The sequence below is a fragment of the Lutjanus erythropterus genome, chromosome 6, assembly GCF_056507025.1.
Source record: "Lutjanus erythropterus isolate fLutEry1 chromosome 6, fLutEry1.hap2, whole genome shotgun sequence".
NCBI classification, from domain to species: domain Eukaryota; kingdom Metazoa; phylum Chordata; class Actinopteri; order Lutjaniformes; family Lutjanidae; genus Lutjanus; species Lutjanus erythropterus.
Genome location: NC_139322.1, coordinates 7,609,788 through 7,633,217, shown reverse-complemented (window position 1 = coordinate 7,633,217; position 23,430 = coordinate 7,609,788). Strand labels below are relative to the sequence as shown.

The window sequence follows — 23,430 nt, the reverse complement described above, 5'->3', positions numbered from 1 at the left end:
TTCACCTCTAATTTCAATGTACGTGTGTGTTTGTCCTAAGCGAGGGTACACTTCCAGCACAGCGCTGAGCTCCTGAGCCGACTGGTGAAGGTGGAGGCCAACTACTCCCTGCAGCTGTACCCGGACGAGGGCCACGTCCTGAGGGAGCCGCGCAGCATCCAGCACTTCCAGCGGACTGTGGTGAACTACCTCCAAACCTGCCTGAAGCACAGCATCCTCCTAGATCCCGTAGAGGACGAAGAGGAAGAAGATGACTGAGCCCAGAGCCCCTTCCCTTCCTCTGGAAGGACTCTCATATAGGACTGTACGCCATCTTATGCATTACCTTGGGTCGGTTTACCAGGCACAAGAGCAAAGGAGTGGGGACCAAGCACATCAGATCACCTCCTACTACTTTTGGACAAATTGATGTACTGTAAACCTTGTTGCACACGATTATTTCTGCTGTTACACTGTATGTTTGAGGCCCTGTTTGTTTACAAAATTCACTTGAGATGATGTGGACTAGAAGGCTACTGATTCTGCCAGAAGTTTACACAGATTTTAAAACATGCATGTCGTAATGGCTGCATGATGTGGGTTAGTTTACATTGCATCTTCTGTGTTTTGCAGGTCTAATTCTCACCCATCAGGGTTAAAAGTGAAAAGTCGACAAACAGCCGGGAACACACTAAAAGACCTAAAACAAAATCCTTATTCATGCTATGAGAAAACATACACATTTAATGATACAGAGTTCTGAATAAACCAGCTCAGGCTACGTCCAGTCATCCAAATTCAAACAATGGAGCCAGCTCTGATACTAAACTCTAAGACAAACCTATTCAACCAGCACCCCGCAGACCAGATATGACCCTTTTGAAATTTCCTTTCTGCTGTGACTGGTTGCAGTGGGATTACACCCACTCCGCACAACACTTACTTAAGTCTCACGTTGCACATCAGCCACAGAGAAACTCATGTTCACTAAGATGACAACAAAGTTCAAAATCTCTCTCTCGAAGCTAAAGAGAGGTAAAGTTGATCTGAAAATTGCCATTTCCAGAGCAAATAGACTGCTCAACAACACAGTTTGTTGCTACAACGCTGTGATTGTGGCGTTTATTCATTTATGATCTAGCAACATTTTGCAACATTACACTTAAAACATTATGTCGCAGCTTATGTTCCTGCAAGACGTTGCATGTAACATCCAGGTAACATCTATTGTCGAAACGTCTCCAAAAAGGCATGGAGACATTGGAACAACATGCCACTAACATTTAAAATAACATGCAGATAATGACATTTTGAAGGTTGCTCCAACATTACATGTGATGTTCCAGCAACACTGCCTTCAACATTACACTTAAATGTTGCAGTAATTGTTGCAGTCGTTCCCATAACATCACCATTAGTTGGGACATTGCATGTGACATCTCAGTGATATAAAGTGATGTTGTCAAATCTCCAAAAAGTGGTGGAAACATTGGGACAACATACTGGTGATGTTTAAAAATAAGGCACTGGTGACGACACTTTGGTTGGTTGTGACATGTGATGTTCCAGTAACGTCACATGTCACAACCTTATGTTGCATTAGCATTACTGCAACATTATACTTTAAAATTCTGTTGCAGCAAAGTTACTGCAGCATTTTACTTAATATGTTACGTTGCAGCAATCCTCCAGCAACATCACTGTCTTAGTAGGGGCATTGCATGTGACATCCTGGTGATATAAAGTGACTTTATCAAAACATACCAGTGACGTTTAGGAAAAAAAGAAGAAAAAAAATTAACATGTCACGGGGGACGCTGCAGCAACATGCCTGCAACTTTGCCAGTCACAACAAGTAATAAACCATTGTGTTTTTTGTGCAGCAAACAGTTGCTATGTTGAAAAAAATATGTCAAAAGGCACTATAAGTCAATCATGGCTAGATTTCTGCCATTTGTCCTGAGGAATCTATATATTAACATTACACTGTGCAAGTCATTTGTAGCATAAGTATATAGTCATAAGTAGTCATAAGTATTCTGTGTGACCCACAAACACCCACCAATTTTCCTAATTTGCCCATTTGCTATTGATCTTCAATACTCCTGCTCTAAGATAAAATGCGGACGGGCCCTACTGACCATTGGTCTCAGCAGCCATGATCTCCATCATCTTTAAGATGTGAGAGTAAAAGTTATTTTAGATCTTTTGTATAGTGTGTTCCCGGCTTACATAGAGTTAAATGAAGCATATGGATCATTCGTGCCAAATACATTTTGTGGATTTTATCCACTGGTTTTATCAGCATTACTTGCATCATGTGATTAAGAATGAGTATGCAACTGAGTCTACTACTACACCACAAGCTCTGATTCAAGAACGTCTGCGTACTGTATTTGGAAGTACAGTATGTTTCTGTTTTGATACATCTTGGCATTTTAAACATTTGTTGTGTATTGCAGAATTAAATTATTTCTTTGGACAAACTGTTGACAAACTGAGCTATTATATTACAGTCCACTAAAAGTAGTGGACGTTGGGCTTGACCATCAAACTATCAGTTCAACCACACTGATAAACTGCATGCAGTTGGTTTAAAAATGAATGCCCTTGACTCCAAACAACCGGCTTCTCCTTTTTTCCAACAATCCTTGACAATAAAGTTTGAACTTCTTGTTTTACAGCAAAAATCTTCTTTGGTTCCTTCACCTAGTCATCATGGCTTTAGTCTAACAGAAACATTTTTGGACAATTACTTATCAGCATTTGGTAATACTGGCTTTGATCTCTGCAAAAGCACTGATGTGGCTTATACAGAAAATATTATCTGATATCACTGCTGTAAATGGCTACAAAGATCATGGTCACTGGTATTAAGTTTTTAAAGCAGGTATAAAAGGGATCCATTTATAATATCTGACAAACTGATTGATTGTGCATAACATGCTGATACTGACACAACTATCTGAATACTTATATAAACTTGAATAGCGCACTCAGTATAGTGCAGATCTCTGCCAGGCAAACCGAAAAGAGTAGTAACCAGGTCACCATGTCTTCATTTTAATGTTCCTCATTGACCTTGATACCACATAGGCCAAGTGGAGACTTTTCACAAGTAAAACTCATTTGCACATGCAAGATGCCCTGTTAATGCACCTGTGCAGAGGGAGCATGTACTTAAAACTGATAAATAAGTATAAGGGTTAGTTTTTACTGACAAAGGTAGTTTGAATGGGCGCTGCAAAGTAGGGTCACAAATTCTGTGCATTTTCCTTAACTGATAGTTGAAAATGTCAGCAATTGATTAATCATTAATTATTTATACGATGCAAAACACATTTTTATTTTTTTTCTAATTTTTAATTTTTTCTGTTTTGTTTGTCTTTTTTTCTCTCTCATTTTAAGTTTAAGTTTTCATTCATCAGATGGCTCTGCCAGACAAAACAATGTCAAATTTAGGTGCAAGTACTGCCATTTCTAGACTATTGATTAAATAGCCATAAATTTTAATTAGTTAAATTCTCAATGGGGATTAACTGATTAGTGTTTAATCAGTACCATCCTCACTCCAAATTAGGGCTGAACAATTCATCGAAATTTTATTGAAATTGCAGAATGTGCAGTATGTGTCAAAAACATTTTAAATTAAATATTGTGTTGCTGCAGAGGTGTCCTGGCCAACACATCATTCTTTAGACGTCACAGAACATCTTTGTTTTGTACAAATAACAAACAGTAACAGTAAAAATAACAAACCATAATTGTTTTAATGTGTTTTTCAGTGAAAATGAGAATAATATAATATTATTGCATATCATACTGCAATTGCAACATTAGTCAAAATATTGCAATTAGATATTTCTTCTAAATCGTTCAGTCCTACACCAAATCTGTGCTGCTACAGTGTTTAGTTTTTCATCCATATGTCCTTGTTTTCAATGGTCTGTTTACAATCAGATAATCTTATTGGCTACACAAGTACAGTTAAAAGGTTTGGATATTAATTCACATTCAAAAAATTTATTCACGATTCAATTATTATTTTAAAAAGTAACTAAGTAGATTACATAGTGTAATGTATATTTAAGTTAGAATAAAAGTACAGACTTCAAAATCTACTCATATAACTAGAAGTACCTAAGACATAATTACAGTACTTTGAGTATTTGTAACTGGTTACTTCCACCTCGGGTTTTGCCTTAGCTAACCGAATAGAAAAGTCAGTGAGCGGAGAGACTTTTTAAAGCTCGTTCTTGAACAAACCCTGATCTTCAGTTGTCGTCAGAGACAGGGGGTGGGCCTCTATCCAATCAGCGAACGCCTAATGGCCGTTTAGCCAATCAAATCCGTATACGCTATTGTACCGAGTCAGCCCATCGTCCAATCAACACAGCCGCTACTTGCGGGCCAGAATCCCTCTTCAACCTTCTGCTTTCTGGAGGGGCACCTTCAACCAACTCCGCGGTGCACTGGCAGCGGCTTCCTTAGTTGTAAAGAATAAGCGGAAATAACACTTTTACACAGACACAATGTCCTTTCTGTCGGTCAGCAGGCTAGCACCCAAACTGCTCAATTCTAAGGTAAGAGAGCGAGAAACGGCCTCGATGCCACTTTATCCGAACTGTGGACGTTACCTTGGAAGCTAGCGCCGGCTAACGACGTAATGGCAAGCTAGTTAACGTTAGCCGCTAGCTTAGCACTGTTAACCACATTGTGAAATACTATTGACCAAGAGCGTGGCTAGTGATTACTCAGGCATTGTAAATGGTTTAAAGGGCAGCCGGTATGTGTTGCTGTTTGATATAGGAATACTAAAATGTTTGAGATGTACTGTTTGTGAACTTGTGTCTTGTTAGCTAACGTTAGCATGGGAACCGTGGCTCTGTATGGTGGCCTGGACCGCCTGGACATGTTTCTGTAACCAGTGGTGACTAGACCTTCCTTACTTGGTGTCCTAGTAGGACCTTGCCTGTCCCGATTCTTTATTTTTAGTAAGGAATATTCATTTTCGATCGGTCATTATATTATACACTGTGGTTGCTTTTAAACTTAGCTTCAACTTTGTGTATCTTCACCACCCCCGTTGACCTTCACATTAAGATTTCAGCCCTTTATCTAGTGCCACTTCATTTGAAGAAGCTTTAAAGATATTTTATATATTTTCCAAAATGTAGACGTTGTCTAACACTGTAAAATGCGTGTTTTAGTACAAATTGAAACATCTAACATCAGGTGTGTAATGTCTAGTGGCAGATCTTAAAGGGACGGTTCACCTCTAAATCAAAACTATGTATGTTTCCTCTCACCTATAGTGCTCTTTATCCATCTAGATTATCTTGACGTGAGTTGCCGAGTTTTTGAAATATCAGCCATAGCCTTGCTAGCCTTCTCTCAAATGTACTGAAACTAAATCAAGGATGGGGAATTACGAAAGATAAATGTTTTGATTCACCAGCCGCTTGATTTACCAGCATGTGGCTGATGCTAATGTCCCACCCTGAATGGCTTGTGGTGCTCAAAATGCAATAAAGAAATATTTGAAATACTCAACAGCAATGTGTCTTTCCAGAAATCATGACCTGGATACTCAAGTTAGTCTAAAGACCTTGTGAGCAGTTTCATGGGGGGCCACTTTATTTCAGGATCTTTTTTTGGTAGCAAGAAAGTAGTTCCTACCTGAAACTGCTTACAAGGTCTGTGGATTATCACTAGCAGCCAGGCCGTAGTTTATGTTAAGCTACGCTGAGTTTTTCAAATGTTTTTTGGCACATTGTGCATCAGAAGCTGAGTGCTATCTAGTTACATTGTATTAAGAGAAGGCCGACATTTCTAAAACCTAGCAACTCACACCAAAACTATGTAGGTGGATACATGGCACTACAGGTAGGAGGAAAAATATGAATATGCTCCCCTACCAGTGATGAAGTAAGATGCTGTCCATGCTGACTGTAACCTTCTAGTAACTGTAACCTACTGTCTTACTCCACTGACCTCTCAGCCCAGACTACTCACACTTAATGACCCTCATATCAGCTTGTGTCACTGTCATTCACTACTGGAGAATTTCTACCAGAAGCCCACCCTCCTGCTCAAGCACATTATCAGGGACAAAATGGTTTCCTTCTTTGAACTCTGTACAGACTAGGGGGTATCATGTCCCTGTTATCAGTCTTGTAATTAGGAATATGTAGAGATAACCTGTGTCGTGCTCAACCTTTCTCTCTTATCAGCTGTAATCTTTGCTCAGGAGAGTAATAGTAAGCAGTTTTTTTTGTAGTGGCATGTCATGCTTTGACCATAAAATCTTTTGCCTATGAGCAATTACTGAAAGTCATGTGTTTCACAGGATTGAGAGCAAGGATATAATACAAGTTGTAGTCTCATAATAGTTTCTTGCTTCAGATAAGTTCAGCTTTTAAGAAGAGAAAGTTGACTTTATCTATCTCTTTTTGTGGTCCGAACTATAAATAGTACTATTAGAACTGCCAGTACTCCTTCTTAAAAGTGCAAAACAGAAAAGAGTGTGCATGTTGATTCAACAAATGCTTAATGCAGTACTTTTCTGTAGAACTGACAGTTTTTGTCTTTTACAGTCAATTAAGTTGATTATTTTCTTGATTAATGGATTAGTTTTTGGCTCAACGTGTCCTTAAGCCCAAGGTGACATCCGCAAATATCTTGTTTTGTCCACAACTCAGATATGTTCAGGTCACTGTCATAGAGGACTATAGAAAAAAATATAAAATGAATTGATGATTAATCAATTATCAATATAGTTGCTAATACATTAAAATGTGGCTTAATTATTAATTCATTGGTTAATCATTGCAGCCTTAGATTTCAGAATAAATCCAGTGTTTCTTAGATGCAGCTGCTAAGGTGACACGAACAGACACAATATGTTTGCTATCAACAGAAGTTTCTCCCTCCAGCCAGGTTTTATGTTTAGTTTTATTTATCTAAGAGAATGTTTAATCACTGAAAAATCTTTTTTTGTGTGTTTCTTTTATCACATCCTCCAGGTCATTGGTTCCCAAATAGGTGTCTCTGGCACTCAGACTCATCGATTTAAATTTGCATGATATATTTAAAAAGATGTGTACAAGGCCTCAAAGTGTAACACATTATAATTTAACTTAAAAATTAAAAAATTAAAATATTTATGTCTATCTAAAGTCAGCAATTAATGATTCCTTTCATTATCAAGCAGTCTGTTTATGTTTTCAATTAATCAATTGAAATTGTCAGAAAATGGTGAAAAATGTGGATCAGTGTTGTCAAAAGCCCAAGGCGACGTCTTCAAATGTCTTGTTTTGGCCACAACCCAGAGATATTCTGTTTACTGTCAGAGGACTGAAACCAGAAACCAGAAAATATTCACATTTGAGAAGCCGATAGATAGAATTTGGACATTTTTTAAATTAATAAATGACTCAAAACTATTAATTGACTATCAAAATAGTTAATAATTAATTTAATGGTCAATTAATTATTGATTAATCCTTGCAGCTCTAATATGAATCCAACCTGTGTCACCCATATGTTATGCATTAATGGCAAAAGTATGCCATCTCTATATTTCTCTTGTGTATGACCATAACCTATAGAATATTTGCATCAGATTATTCTAGGGGACATGCATGAAGGGGTCCCTATCTTGTAAGAGGTTCTTGACTGAGAGAAAAAAAATTGAGTATCTCTGGTTTATGCTGACTCCTTTACCCTTCTGTCCAGGTTAGTTGCTTTAACCTTTCTCCCAGGCAGGAAGCTGGGACTGACTGAGTGAGACTGCCGCTCTATATTTAAGACCCTGAGCTGTTACATAATCTCTCAGCTGTGTGGAGTGTGTGTGGTGACGCAAGAAACCTACCTTGTGTTTCAGTGAGCCTTGTCGGTGCTTTATCCGACCAGTTGTGGTTATGGGGAGGGGAACCCATTGAGAGAAGAGCCAGCTGTCACCTGTCCACCAGGCTCCTCCCTCCCCCATTGATGATTTTAATAAGCTGACAGCCATGTTTCAGTGGTGAGCAGCAGCAGGCTCAATTTATCACTACTGTCACTGAGCTTCCAACAAGATTACTGGGCTCCTAACACTTTCATAGTCAGTGCCAGTAGTTTTTTTTAAATCTCTCTTACATCCTTTTGTCTTGTCCCAGTTCCAGCAACAGTCAAAGGCTTAAGAACCTAAGCAGCATTAATTATAGAGAAATGTTTGGGTTCTCAGTGATTTTTTTTCTTTTATTTTCTGTTGTTAAGTTTATCTGGGCAATTACCGCATTAATTTCAAGCTAAAATCACCTGTATATTAGGGCTGCAACTAATAATGATCGATAAATCTGTCAATCATTTTCTTGATTGAGAAAATGGTAAAAAAAATGTTGATAGTCGTTTCCCAAATCCAAAGGTGACGTCCTTAAAGGTACTGTTTTGTCTGCAGCCCAAAGATATTCCATATACTGTCATAGATGACTGAATAGTTGGCCACCAGTTTAATAGTGGACAACTAATGGATTAACTTATTAATAGTTGCAGCTGTACAGTTTATGTCAGGACTGTAATTCCAGTCTTAACTGGTTCGGTCAGAGGTCAAGTTAAATCATCCATCTTTGCTCACTATATCTTAGCCTTTCTTACCCTCAGGTGTGCATAAACTAAGGGTTACTTGAACTTCTTTTTAAAATGTCAAATTTTTGGTTATCTTATCTGTCTGGCCATCAGAAATTATTGTAGCGACTGAAAAAGTCTGTTTTCACATTAAAAAAGAAAAGATTTAGAAAAAGCAATCGCTGACTTAACATTTCCTGTTAGTTTTTCTTTGACACCAGTGTCAGAATTATGGAAAACTTGAGTCAGTCAGTCATCAGTTTGTGATTGCAGGGTATGTTCTTTTTTTTTTTTTACTGACACACTGTACAATAAAAGTGAAGCAACATTTGTGTGACTCAGAACATCTTCACATGATTTCCAATCAAGCTTTCAGATGGACAGGAGTTGTCCTCACCAGTAGTTACTAGTTGTAGCTATTTGTAGAGATCTGCCCAGCTACATTATGCTGAGACTTGCCCACAAAACTATTTAACAATGATAGATTTTAAAGTCTGTCTTGGTTTACACAGTTCAGAGATGTTAACTGGAGGACAAACAACAAAAAGTGTTGCTGTTCTGTGTGTATGATTAGTCATGATTTGATGTTTGAGTGGACGATTTGATTTCTTTTAAATGGGACACGCTGTGCTGTTAGAAAATCACTAATATTTGTGTGACTCAGAACATCTTCAAATGATTGGCAATCAGTTAAAAGCTTCAGTTTATGAACAGATTTCCTTGACAAGTAGTAGTCTTCACCACCCCTCAACCACAGAGGGGAGAAATGAAGTGCTTGTCAATAGAAGGAAGGATTAATAATTTAGGTTGATTAATTGCTAGCACTAGGCCTAATGCCAGTTATGTACTGTGGGGTAAATGCTCAATGTAAATGATCAGAGAGAACTTGTAATATAATGTAAAGAACTGGAAAATGTTTGGTTTGTAGATTTTTCTGACCACTCAAACAAGTTAAGAGGGATTAACTTAAAGTCTGTCTTGGTTCACTCAGTTCATGGTTATTATTTGGAGAACCATCTGGGCTGGGTGATAGATTGATATAGTGATATGAGACTGTCTCGTCTGCAATTTTTTGATATCCTTAAATCATGATATGGCCCAAGTCCTGTCTTTTCCTAGTTTTAAAGGATGCATTACAGTAAAGTGATGTAATTTTCTGAACGCACTAGACTGTCTTGTCTCTTCTAGTATTTGCTTTTACCCACTTTGTCATTATATCCACATTACTGGTTATTTTTTAAAAGATCTCATTGTGGTAATATTTTGTGAGAACCCCAATAGTTGGCATACAAGATTGTCACAGTATCAAAAAAATATTTATCAAGGTTTTTGTTTGATTTGAATTGATTTTGTCCATATCACCCAGCCCTGAGGACAGAAAGTACTGCAGGTCTGCATGTATGACCTGGTCAATTATTGTCCAAAATGTTTTAAGCTGCGGTGAGGTTATCTCAGTTCATATTTAAGGAGCTTTAGCAGACTCAAAATGCTGATGTGCCTTTTGAATTTTTTATTAGGGTTTGTGGTGGGGCTGCTAATAATCAGATTGTTGTTTTTTTTTTGTCTATTTTACAGAATGCCACCTACTTCCTTGTGGCTGCCAGAAATGCCAGCGCATCAACAACGGTAAGTAAACCCCGTTCACTGTGATACTGAACATGCCGACCGTTGTGGAGCTACAGATCAATTTTTGAAATGTTTACATAAAGTTTGTTTAATTAACCTTTGTTCACACTGGAAGACTGTTTTATTTTAAGACTGAACGTTTGATCGAGGGCGTGACTGACTTTAATGTTTAATGTTTATTTGTTTTTGGTTTTTTTAACAGAATCTGAAGGATGTTCTGGCAGATCTTATCCCTAAAGAACAGACCAGGATCAAGAACTTTAAACAACAGTATGGCAAAACCAACATAGGACAAGTTACTGTTGACATGGTGAGTGACAAATAAGATTGTTGCATGTGTCTAGGGAATCGGAATAAAATGAGAAACAAATGCACTAAAAAAAGCACTAAATTAATGTAGGAAGGAGCATGTAGGTCATCAGACATGATTAGATGTGGCATATTGGCTCATCCTAATCTGCACAGGCCTGTCCAGCCTTATTTACTGTGTCAGGTATCACTGTTCATCATCTCCCTCAGAGGTCAAAATACGAAGCTGCACTGCTTCCTGCCAGCAAAGGCATTTTAGCTGAGTCACTCAAACCTCTACTGTACACTGCCAATGCACACTGCTCCCACACACACACACACACACACACATACACACACACACACACACACACACACACACACACACACACACACACACACACACACACACACACACACGTCATTCTGTTCATCACTCACGCCACATCTGACAGACCCCTGTCATCATAACCCAAGAAATTCCTTCAAAATCCTCATGGCAACTAGCCAGAGGTCATGGCAACTCTGACAGGGGTCTGTTTCACTTTAACTTAACCAACAAGTAAACCATCAACTCTGGCAGTCTGTGATATGTGATATGCAATAACTGGCGCACGCAAGGGTTTTCAAATCTTAACCGATTCTGCAAACATAGAGACTACACATTACAATAGACGCAAACGATTTTTAATATTTCAGTCATAAGAACACACATTTGGCATTGATACTAAACAGTTTTAGAGCGGTGATTCCAGGGACTTGAGATCCCACAGAAATTTGCATGATCAAACGTGACCTCAGAAAAAAGCAAACATGTAGTTGGACTGTTGTCATCAGCTGTTTGCAGTGATGTGTGCTTTGTTTGGCACAGAGACAAAAAACGGTGAATGGGGTGATCGCTGAAAAGATGGAATCAACATGGTTCATGGGCTGTTGTGGGTTTCTGCTCAATATCCCATCGCTGTTTTTTCATACTACAGGATTTCAATATCAAACATATTTGATATTTTGAATTTGAAAGCAGAGAGACTCTGATCCAGTCGGTAACATTAAGGTTACCGTGTTTTGCCTATAATACTACAAGCCTGGTGGACCAGACCAATGGGAATTTCCACCAGGCCAAAAAAAAAAAGGAGAAACCCTGGATTATGTCTGTAAACCCCTCAAAATACACATTTGGGCAGATAATCTGTCGGACCAGACCTTGATTCGGAAACAACCCTGTGATTGTTGGGAGGGACAAATCAAGCTTCAGTTAGAGTAGTCAGTAGATTTTGGCTTTAAACCAATGTAACGTAAAAGCTGTTACTACACACACAACTGTACATACAGTGTAGTCTTAAGGCAGTTTTTAATATGTGATGTCTATATGTGCTTATGTTTTCATCCACAGGTCTATGGAGGTATGAGGGGGATGAAGGGTTTGGTGTATGAGACCTCCGTCTTGGATCCTGAGGAGGTCAGTATGCCTCAAACGTACCACAAATTATTATGGTTCTCACAGTGGTTTTATAATTTGAACACCCCTGTCCTTTTGGACATTAGCCTGGCTCCTAGACACTTCCCTTGATTGCTTTCACACTGAAGCTGAGAGTTCGCAGTGCCAGACTTGAATTGCTGTTGTATATCTCATTAGTAGGCCACCACGTGAAATGAGATATCGAATCATCCAACTTCATTGTTAGAGTTGGAGCTGATGTTGGCAGCCTGCCAACACTCTCTTGATAGGGCATTTCAGGATAATCATTTGTTTATTAACTTTTGCATCCCTTTCTCTCTCTCCGTCGTTACGCAGGGTATCCGTTTCCGGGGCTACAGCATTCCAGAGTGCCAGCAGTTGCTGCCTAAAGCTCCAGGAGGTGAGGAGCCGCTGCCCGAGGGCCTCTTCTGGCTGCTGGTCACAGGACAGGTGCCCACTGAAGAGCAGGTGAGTGGGAGACAATAGAATTTTAATGAGGGGTGGCTGCAGCTGTTCATTCTCTCCGTCCATCTGTCAGTGCTGGTATCTCAGACACTGCTTATCAGATTTTGACAGGATCTCCCCACACAGTTCCTGCAGAATAATAAATGTAGATGAAGGTGAAATATTTGCTCCTGATCAGTTCAAAGAAGACTTTGAGACATAATATGCTAGGGATAGCATGATTACCATTACTGTGTTAAAAAAATTAGAAGGTTTATTACAAGATGTTTGGCAGCAGTATTGGATATGACTTGTTAATTATGTATGACTCCAGTACACCGTCTTATATAAACCAGAGATTGTTACATAAGTGGCAAACAAAAGGCCGTCTGTCCCTTAAATAGATATTTTATTGCTGCCAGTTATCTCCTTGAGGAGTGATATGAGGATAATGTGACTGATAAGCTTTCTCCTTTAGCTGACTGCAACATTTCACTGAAGGAACAGCTCTCACCTCTTTACCCTTTGTTCTTTGATACAATAAATTTTTTACACATCTACTATTGACTCAAAGAAGTCAGCTAAGAAGGATACATTTGACTTTTTTCTCTTTCTAATAAAATTTTATGTTCACGAAATGAACAGCTTATCCCTGTGGTTATGCATAATAATAACCAGTAATGCACTTGGTAGAGAAAAAAGGATGTAACCATACCAAAACCTCAAGGTACAATAATACCATGATAAAAAAGTCCATCATATGATTTTTATCGAGATGTTAAAAAAGAAAGTAAATGATGGATTGACAAAATGCCCTTTCTTGAAAGATAAAACTGTTTTTTCTTTTAACTTTTAGTGTTTCTGGTTTCCTTCTTTACTTAAATAACAACAAAGTAGTCAGCTATAGCCTAAGCATGTCAGGGTTCTTGCAGGCACTGGAGATCATTGCAAACACTATTTTAAGGTAATATTTCCAAAGTTTGAAAAGAGCTTGGTTTTTGGATAAAGTGCCTAATTATTTTGAGCACATATTTGTCATTAAACACGGCTGTAAGGTGCTGGAAAAGCTTAAAAAAGGAACTTGAAAAGTGCTTTAATTTTACTTTGGAAAAGATGTAGGAGCCCTGCCATGTGCAAAAAAAAGAAGACAAGAATGGTCATTGGCAATGAATGTTTGAATTGTGCATATACAATTGTGAAATAAAAACATTGCAGAGGTCCGTAGCAGTCATTTTATAATAAGATAAAAGTAATAGAATAAAATAGTTGATTGTGCAATGTCAAGTTAGACTTGTTACATCCTGAATGGAAAAGTAAAGTTATGACTAAATCTTTGCACATGTGTCTGCAGAATGCTTTGTCAGCAACTTGTAAACCTGATCTAGAATATAGCAAATATTTTCTGGTAACACACTAATCTTGTGCACCACTGTTCCTCCAGGTCAACTGGGTGTCCAAAGAGTGGGCAAAGAGAGCAGCCCTTCCCTCTCACGTCGTCACCATGCTGGATAACTTCCCAACAAACCTTCACCCCATGTCTCAGTTCAGTGCTGCCATCACCGCTCTGAACAGCGAGAGCAGCTTTGCACGGGCTTACTCTGAGGGTGTCCACAAGTCCAAGTACTGGGAGGTGAGTTCACATCTGCACACACAGACAACCTGTCTCATTTCAGAGGGATACTTTAGGTTATTTGAAGTGGGGGTGTCAGTGTATTACCTACAGTAGATGGATGTCAGCACGGCCCCACTTTGGAGAAGCAGCTGGAGTATCAGTGTAGGAACGTACTGTTGTGGACAGGTTCAGCAGCAAAACCTATTTTAGCCACCTAAAAAAATCTATCAGTTTAAGTGTGCACTATATTTGGAATATTTTCCCTATTTTACCTTCCCATCAGACAGCCTTTTCTGACAGGAAACCACTGTTCTGTTAATGGTGATTAAAGAGGTTTAGGAGATATCAAGACACATTATGCATGGTTTCTTGTGTCCAGTGGACTTTTCCCTTCAAGGAAAAGTTTGGTAGAGAGTGTACATTTGACCATCAGTTTGCACCAGCAGCTTTGTAGCTACCCAGCCAAATGTTAATGTAACTCTCTCACAAATTAACGGTAGCTGTCTTGTTTTATTAAAACTCAACCATTTTTGTCCCATGTGACTCCTGTTGATAATTGGCCATCTGCTTTCTTCTTGCCACAGTAATGTTTTCATCTACGATTCTTGCTTTTTGATTTCTCTTTGTTGTCCATTTTGGAGACGCTAGCTAATACAGGATAACTGCGTTACCGCTGCTGACCCTGTTCACAGTGGCGCATTGCTTTGCTTCCATGCTGATACTCTTTTCTGCTTATCCAAAGTGGTGGGCATGCTGGCCTCCACCTACAGTAGTTGACACACTATGAGTAGCTCATACAACCCCACTTCAAATAACCTGAACCATCCTTTTAAAACAGGCTGATGTCTTGGCACTTGGATTGAAATGCTTGTCTGAAGTGAAATATCTTGACAGATTAATTGCCATTGAATGTGGTACAGACCTTCATGGCTCTAAGATGATGAATGCATTTTACATCAATCCATCAGTCTTGTTTTGTTTTGTCTATAAAAAGCATTACAGCCTCACAGGGCTGCTTGCATGGCTGTAGACTTTGGCGCTCTTTCCAGATCATTTAATATTTGTTCTCCTAGTTTGTCTATGAAGACTCCATGGACTTGATCGCCAAGCTGCCCTGCATTGCCGCCAAGATCTACCGCAACCTGTATCGTGAAGGCAGCAGCATCGGAGCCATCGACTCCAACCTGGACTGGTCCCACAACTTCACCAACATGCTGGGCTACAGCGATGCCCAGTTCACTGAGCTGATGAGGCTTTACCTCACCATCCACAGGTACAACTTAAAACAGACCTATACATAAACTGGCTTTGATTTGTTTTTTTAAACAAGTTTCTCAGCATTTTCTGAGGCTTTATGGTCCATCTCTGTTTTAGCCACACTTTGATCAAATTCATGCAATTTTAATGTGTATTAAATGTTGTCCTTGGGCACAGCACAAGATCCACTGTTTGAAGTGGTGTCAATTCTTCAAACACTTCATCTGAGTTTTGCTTCAAGCTAAAGTACAACATTGATTATATTCTTAGGGTTTAACTTAAAAAAAAAGAATCAAAGGGGTAACATTTTGAATTGAGAACATATTTTTAACAGACACAAAATATATAAACACAAGATTATTAAGGACATTTAATATCTGGAATTTCACAAGGAAAAAGAACAGAAGTGTTTGTCCTTGTCTAGTATTAGGCTTATATAACACTTGATGCTAAAACGGTGATTGTAATGTTATATATGTTATACATTGCAGCAGTGTGTATATGTATGTGAGTTAACTTGCAGTCGGAAAGAGAAGGGTGAGTGAGAGTTTTTTAGAGCTACTATTGATTATTAAGTTAATTGCTAACTATTTCCTTAATTGCTTTGAATAATTACAAAATTAAGTTCAAATTCTCTGATTCCAGCTCCTTGAACATGAATATTTTTTGGTTTCTTCACTTCTCTGTGACAGTAAACTGAATAAATTTTGTTTGAGGAAAAAAAACAAGACATTTGAGCATTTCATCTTGTGCTTTGGGAAGCACTTCTTTTCATTTTTTATAATTTAAATTTTATAGACCAAACAACTAATTGATCAATCAAGAAAATAATCAACAGATTGATTGACAGTGAAAATAATCAGTTGCAGCCCATATACTTTTGACAACATTTATTTGGTGCTGTATAATTAAAGTTGACTTGACTCAACACACAATCTGAGTAAAAGCACAAGAGTGATGACAGTCAGACTGCACATAGAGGAATGGACAAATACACTGTTCAGACACAGGTTTGCTACTCAGTGTTGAAATGTAGTGAATGCCAGCATATTTTGATTTGTAAGGATGTTTTTTAATGTTACAGTGACCATGAAGGAGGCAATGTCAGTGCCCACACCAGCCACTTGGTGGGCAGCGCTTTGTCTGACCCCTACCTGTCCTTCAGCGCCGCCATGAATGGTCTTGCTGGTCCTCTGCACGGCCTGGCCAATCAGGTTTGTACCAAGCAAATCATTTTCAAATACATTTTTCTCAGCTTCAATGGTTTGTGTCAGGCAGTGTTTATCATTGACTGTCAGATAGGCCTTTCTCACAGAAGGCATTTTGATGTGTCACAGTAGGAAAAGCAGCGGTTTAATCAACTTAATGATTGCTGAATTCCATGTAGCTGCTTCAGTTTCAGGGTCCTGGTGTTGTTCATGCTGCCTCGCTGTCACTCTGCCGTGACTAACTGGGACATTTGAACAGAATGTAGCTATTGTTAATGTTATTAGTAACACCTGTGCTTTTCTTACTTTGACAAGCCAAAATGTCTGCTGTGAAAAAGGCCTATTGGAACAATTTTATGACAGCTCTTTTCACACAACATGACAGTTCAGGATTGAGAGATTTTTCTTTCTTTTTACTGTGGTGACATCTGTCAGCACAGGAGAGGAACAGCACAGAGGATGAAAATGATGACACTGGCTGTCTCAGTGTTGTTTTGGAGTTGAATAAATTTTCATGGCTTGTTCGCCAGTGCTTGTGGGAAGGTCACTCCGGCTTCAAAACGCCCACAAGTGGTCAAAGTTCCCTGTTCCATATTCAATACATTTTTATAATTTATTTAATTAGTTGCAGTTGTTTTATTTTGCTGCTTATTTTACACAGTCTCACAGCGCACCCAAGCCACTCTGTTTTGGCTTTCATTTAATTCCTAGTTTGCTCTCATACTGATGATTTTGACATATTGCCAGAGTTCTATAGTAAAATGACTTGGGGCTCCTTTCAAACATGCTGCTCATCCACTGACACAGACAGAGTGGCATGCATGTGTGAACCTGCTGTGCTGGTTTCTGCTACACCCCCCTGCTGTGGTATTTTCTTACTGTTTACATGATACACACTGTTTTGAAATTCTGATGACTCATCGATGTCTGTGTCCTCTGGGGCGTCTTGCAGGAGGTGCTGGTGTGGCTGACTGCCCTGCAGAAGGAGATGGGCGGAGAGGTGTCAGATGAGAGGATGAGGGATTACATCTGGAATACACTGAAGTCTGGAAGGGTAAAGATTCACTATCTCCACAACCAGTGCTAGTTCTCATTTTTAACTGATTATTGCTCTCATATTCAGAAATTTTATGATAAACCTGATAAGGATGTCACGGGTCAAATCTGCCATACTAATGGGTTTTTTTTTTGTTTGTTTTTTGAGAACGGCCTGGCTGCTCAATTAAAAAAGGCGACTGGGTCTTATTCCCAAAGGCTGTTTGGCTTTTGGCAGCCTGAGATTGCACTACAATAAAGCTCAAAACAGATTTGATAAAATTACATTTCTGCATAAGGCTGCACCTCGCTATTCTTTCTTAAATATGATTTATTTTTTATTTTTTTATTAGTCAAATGTAACATCTGATTTAGTGATTATTTTCTTTTTTAAAAAAAATTACTCAATCATATAACAAATTATTTTAACAAAATATATTTCAAAAACTTGTCTCAATAATGCTAATATATTGTTTCAATTATCCCCAAAAAGAGACATGTATAGCACATTAAAATAATATTAGTGGCATATTTTAAATTTTGTTTAATTTCCATGTCACTGTTGTGTTATTTGAATATTAATAATAGATGTATCAGAAACATACTGGATCTCAAATTCCAAACAGTTGCAGTGAAACATAGATTAATTTTATTACTGTGTGTCAAAGCAACCATTTCCCTGAACTAGGGAATCAATATTTTTACTTCAGCAACTCAAAATGAATATGCCATGGATTTATTTCCTCAGTGGAGTAATACGCAGTTAATAAAATCACAAATGTATTCTTGCATCAGTGTGGGGCAGGGAGAATAATTTAACATTTTATGGATTGTAGCATCAGTCTGTAACATTAGTTTAAGCCATTTTCTCACTTCTACAGCCCATTAAAGTAAACAGAGAATATAAAACAGCCAGATAACGAATTAAATGATGCATAATGTAATGTGACATTATTTTATCACGGGGGCGATAAAGAAAAAATCATTTTTATTTGAAAATCAATTTTAGGTAACTAGCATCAACAGAAGCATGTTGATAATCCTCATATATCATGTTTGACAAAATGTAAACAGGACGCTGCTGTCTCGCTGTTGTGCTTTCACTACAAGTGTTTGTGCAGCAGTTTTACTGCTGTGACATTCAATTTGCAAAGCTGCTGGCCTTCTCTGTCTAAAATACTCCCACACTCACTCCCACATGATGAGTGAGGTTTTTTAGCTGCAGCTTGTTCTCTGGGGGAATCCATGTTCTTAGACTGGGTGTAGAAATTCATTTCACCGCTGCCCAGCCATACTTCTGTGCTTTCTCACTAACTTGACATATCTTGTGTCTTTTCTTTTTTAATGAACATATAATAAGTGTCAAAAAAAATTATGCAAAGATTAAAGGTATTAAAAGAAGAAGCATTATCTTGGTGCAGTGCGAACATTGAGGAGATGGTCTCCTCTCTCTTCATAGGTTGTGCCAGGCTATGGCCACGCTGTCCTGAGGAAGACTGACCCACGTTACACCTGCCAGCGCGAGTTCGCCCTGAAGCACCTGCCCAACGACCCCATGTTCAAGTTGGTCGCTCAGCTGTACAAGATTGTGCCCAATGTGCTCCTGGAGCAGGGCAAGGCCAAGAACCCCTGGCCCAATGTTGACGCCCACAGTGGAGTGCTGCTGCAGGTAAGACAAGTGGTAGATTTTAAAGGGACTCTAAAATCAAAAATAGATTTTTTTTTTTTCTCTTACCTGTAGTGTAATTAATCCATCTAGATTTTTCTGGATTTAGTCTCATTATATTTGAGAGATGGCCGACATTTCTATGGCTAATCTCACCAAAATTCTGCAGCTCGCACCAAAAAATCTAGATGAATAAACGCCACTAGGAGGAAAAAAATATGCACTTTGGATTTTGGGGTGAATTGTCCCTGTACTCCCATAGTAGAAAATCCAGCTGCTGACATCTGTCTGTCTGTGTTTCCCTCGTCTGTGCAGTACTACGGAATGACCGAGATGAATTACTACACTGTGCTGTTCGGTGTGTCCCGAGCCCTCGGCGTGCTGGCTCAGCTGGTGTGGAGTAGAGCCCTCGGCTTCCCCTTGGAGCGCCCCAAGTCCATGAGCACAGATGGACTGATGACACTGGTGGGAGCCAAGTCGGGCTGAAGGGCCACCTGAACGGAGCCGGGGGTTAGTGTGAAGGGTGGGAGGAGGTGGAAATATCAAAAAGCAGACATAAGTTGACCCCCTGTCATTTCCAACCCCAGGGATTCAAATGGGATTCAAAGAGACAGTACGCTTTTAATGTCATTTCACAAAAGAAGGGCCTTTTTAAATCATCATGCCATTAGTGTTTAAGTGTGTTTAGTTCAACAACTGACAAATTTTCCCCATCATGCCTCCTTATTTGGAACATGGCTGGTGAAAACCTCAGACACACATACATGTTAACCCATAGTCGGCTCAAACTATGTTCCATAGAAGTCTGCTAGCATCGCTAAGATTTCCCCCTGCGCAGTGCCTGCGTGTTTGTCATTGGGCACTCAGTCTGAACTATGAATAGGCAGTGGCATTCAAAGGGAATTGTGGGAGTGAATTACACCTCCTTTGTATCTGTTTAAAGTTCTAAAGTTAAATATTTGACTCAACCTTTGCTGCTTTTGGCTAATGCAGTGATTTGTTTTATAGAATTTACCCCCAAGCAAAAGTCCGTTTTTCCCCAATTAAGACTTAATTAAGTTTCTTCTATGCAATGTTCCCAGATTTCACCCCACCCAGTCTATCCACGCGTTTCACTCCCGTTTATGAACACTCCAGTTGTAGAAAAAAAAAAGGTCCTCACGAGTGAAATCAACAAGCTGTACAAGATAAAGCATTCAAAAAATCAGTTAAAAGATACTGCCCCTTTAAATCTTTGGTTTCCCCTTGTTACCCAACTTGTAGTTTTGTTTTCTTTTTAATGACCTGTATTCCCCTCTATGATCAAAATAACTGTCTTGTCTCTATAATTTCTTCACGCTTTCCTGTTTTTCATGGGTCTCTCTCTGCTCAAAAGGTCTTCTGGATAGTAAAGAATCAAGAATAATGTACAGTAACGATAAATATTTGAGCAAAGGGTGTTGTAATTGGCAGCCTGTAGTAAATCCTTAAGAGCAAGCTTGAATAAAATGTGGGACGAGGGGGCTTTGTATCTGTTAAAGTCCTGTCTTATTTGAGTGTATGTTTGTTACTTTATCCCCACAGGAGAGCGCTTTAAAACATCAACTACTCCAAAATTAGCACTTGCTTGATTGGATTTTCCTAATTTGTAGCAGTAGAACCCTCCCAGGTTGATTGTGTACCCTTTACAGTTTTTTGGTGTTGAATATGTATAAAAACTATAATCTTTTGGGGTTCTCATTTTGTGGTTTTATTTATACTTTGTGTACATAGGTATATATATGTATAGCTTGAATGTATGAGCTCTGTGCGATCACTTGCTTGTAATAACCACAATGATTACCATAGTTTACTGACAGTGTAGTAGTGTCCAGTCTCACTGTAAAGTTCAGTCCCACTGGTCACTGTGAAATTCTTTACGACGAACAAAAAGAACGACCGCAGCTATCTTGTATATACACGATTTCTCGCCAAGCTCTGTGGGCTTAGCCGGTGCTGTCTTTCAGGTGTTTCACTTGAATGTGTTCAAGCTTGCTCTTAAGTTCTGGGTTTGTCAACACTCCATTTTTTGTGTAGTTTAAAGCTCTTGGCATTTTTTTTTCCTCTCTCACACTCTGCTCTTGCCGTGTTAGTCAGTAGTTCACTCAGCTGTTAGAGTCTCTCTGCTCTGCTCTGCTCTGCTACCACCTTCCTACTGGCTTTATCAGGCGTGTTTTGTGTTTTATTGTAGTGTTCTTCCATGTGGTGGTTCAACAGACGTGGTTATTTTGATCGTAGAGGAGCATGAAGGTTGTACATGATAAACTGGGAGAATTCATTGCAGATGGATTCATCAGAGAAACACTTGGGGGATGGGGCTGGATGGGTCAAAAGGGCAAGAAAAGCTTGAAGAGCGAATATTGGAAAACCTAACAAAAAATGGAAAATAATAAAGGTTTTTATTAACACTTTCTTGGTCTCGTCTTGTTAATGGTATACAAGTGGATTCAAGGCCTTAAAGGACCAGCGTGTAAGATTAAGTGGCGTTTGACAGTGAAGTTGTAGACTGAATATCACTCTTCTCAACCTCATCTTCCAAACAGGAGAAACGGCAGTGGCGGTGAAACTTGTGAAAAATACTGAAGGCTATATCTAGAGCCAGTGTTTGTTTTTTTGTCTGTTACTGTAGAAAAATGATGGTGCTCTGTAGAGAAAACCAGCTCATTTTAAGGTAACAAAACATTTTTTATTTTCAGGTGATTATATACAAACATACTTGATGAATATTATATTCCATTTCTGCCAACAAGTCCACCTAAATCTTACACACTGGAACTTTGAAATGTTTTAAATATGTTGCTTTTATAAAGTTGCATTTTTTCAGTCTCACTTATAGATGTGTTTTTGGAAAAAAAATTGTCTTGATCAGACTGTGACAACTACAAAACAAACTGAACCACTAAATGTCTGACCCCAACCTGACACCCTCTTAATGAACATTAACACCTCCAACTCCAGAAGTGACCTGCTGACAGTGTTTGGATTTACACCAATATTAAAAGAAGACATGCCCTGGAAAGTCAGTCATTAAAAATCTTAAACTTGGTGCTTTTTTTTTTTTTTTGCCTGAGTGGATTTTGAATAGTTCTTAAACTGCATTTATAATGGTTATGAAACAGTCTCAATAGCTCTATATGATATACATAAACAAATGTGACAATCTGTGTGGAGATCAGCTGTTTCTGTAAAACTAAATGCATGCTACAGGGTCGGATTCTCCCCGAAATCAAATGAAATGAGCCTGTGGTGACATTTTCCTAGATAACGATACAGTCAGTACTACGTTAGGCAGTTAAAAAGCAGCAGGAGGAGATTTTTATTTAGATAATTTAATTGTAGATGTTATATTTAGGGGTTTTGGCAGTAGAAAAATTGTTGCTTTTCTTCACAGGGGCCCCCTAAATCAACAAAATATTAAGGTTCCTTTAATCTTCTGAGTTTATAAAACCAAATTTTATATTAAACAATTCTAATTTCAGTGCAAACATTAACTGCTGTAAAACCTCACATAAGAAGAAAGCAACACATGCAGTTCATGTTCACTGTGAGTGGGAGGCGAGTGTGAGGGACGGACGAAAATCAAGAACGGATTCGTTATTGAAACACAGCAGCAATTCAGCTGAAAACGCAGAGGAAAACCTGAAAAAGAGAAAACAGTGGCAACAAAATACTGACAGAATCGGGAATAATATGTTTCAACAAGCTGACACTGATGGTTCAATGCTGTATTGTATTGCTTTACATAAACTTTTGTGCTGAACAGGGGATACTTGGAATGAAAAGAAAAATATTTCAAAGGGGTCACGTTATTGAAAAAGATCTGAGAACCACTGACATAGAAAAGTACCTGAAAAATAAAGTGGGTCATTCACTCTATAATTCCAGTTATGTGCTTCTGAACAATGAACTATAGAGCTAAATACAGAGCCTCTGAAGAGAGGTCAGTGTCGTGTCTCCACTCAGTTGATGGATGATTTTTTTCCTCTTTGGCCTTTATGAGAATTCCTGTAATGTCAGCATACATTACAACATAGAAAAACTTTTTCTTTTTGTTCTGTTAAAGAGCAAATTCACACTCTGTAAACCTCGAGTCACTTTTGCTGAGACATGCAGCATCAGACAATTGAATTCTGGAAGTTTGTGAATGCAGCACAGACAAAACCGGTATTTTTAGCGATGCCATTACCTCTAAAGGCTCCTGTTGCAGGGCTAAATTTTACATTAGTCATTA

At 38.7% G+C, this 23,430-nt stretch overlaps 2 protein-coding genes across 2 annotated transcripts in view; both read left to right on the top strand.

The window, feature by feature from the left end:
• The window catches only part of LOC146324794 (inactive dipeptidyl peptidase 10), a 52,717-nt gene extending 50,739 nt beyond the window's left edge, over positions 1-1,978 (top strand). Inside the window, exon 25 of the mRNA XM_084720405.1 lies at positions 41-1,978. Coding sequence (XP_084576531.1) covers positions 41-258 — 218 coding nt within the window. The 3' untranslated portion in view covers positions 259-1,978. The remainder of the gene's footprint in view (positions 1-40) is intronic.
• A 2,415-nt stretch (positions 1,979-4,393) lies between these two features.
• Positions 4,394-21,607, top strand: cs (citrate synthase). The gene is made up of 11 exons (XM_084720404.1): positions 4,394-4,562; positions 10,162-10,212; positions 10,415-10,522; positions 11,894-11,959; positions 12,296-12,427; positions 13,845-14,033; positions 15,089-15,288; positions 16,357-16,486; positions 17,433-17,534; positions 18,975-19,184; positions 19,497-21,607. Exons 1-11 carry the CDS (start codon positions 4,512-4,514, stop codon positions 19,665-19,667), a joined length of 1,410 nt encoding a protein of 469 aa, XP_084576530.1. The 5' UTR covers positions 4,394-4,511; the 3' UTR covers positions 19,668-21,607.
• The last annotated feature ends 1,823 nt before the right edge of the window (positions 21,608-23,430 follow it).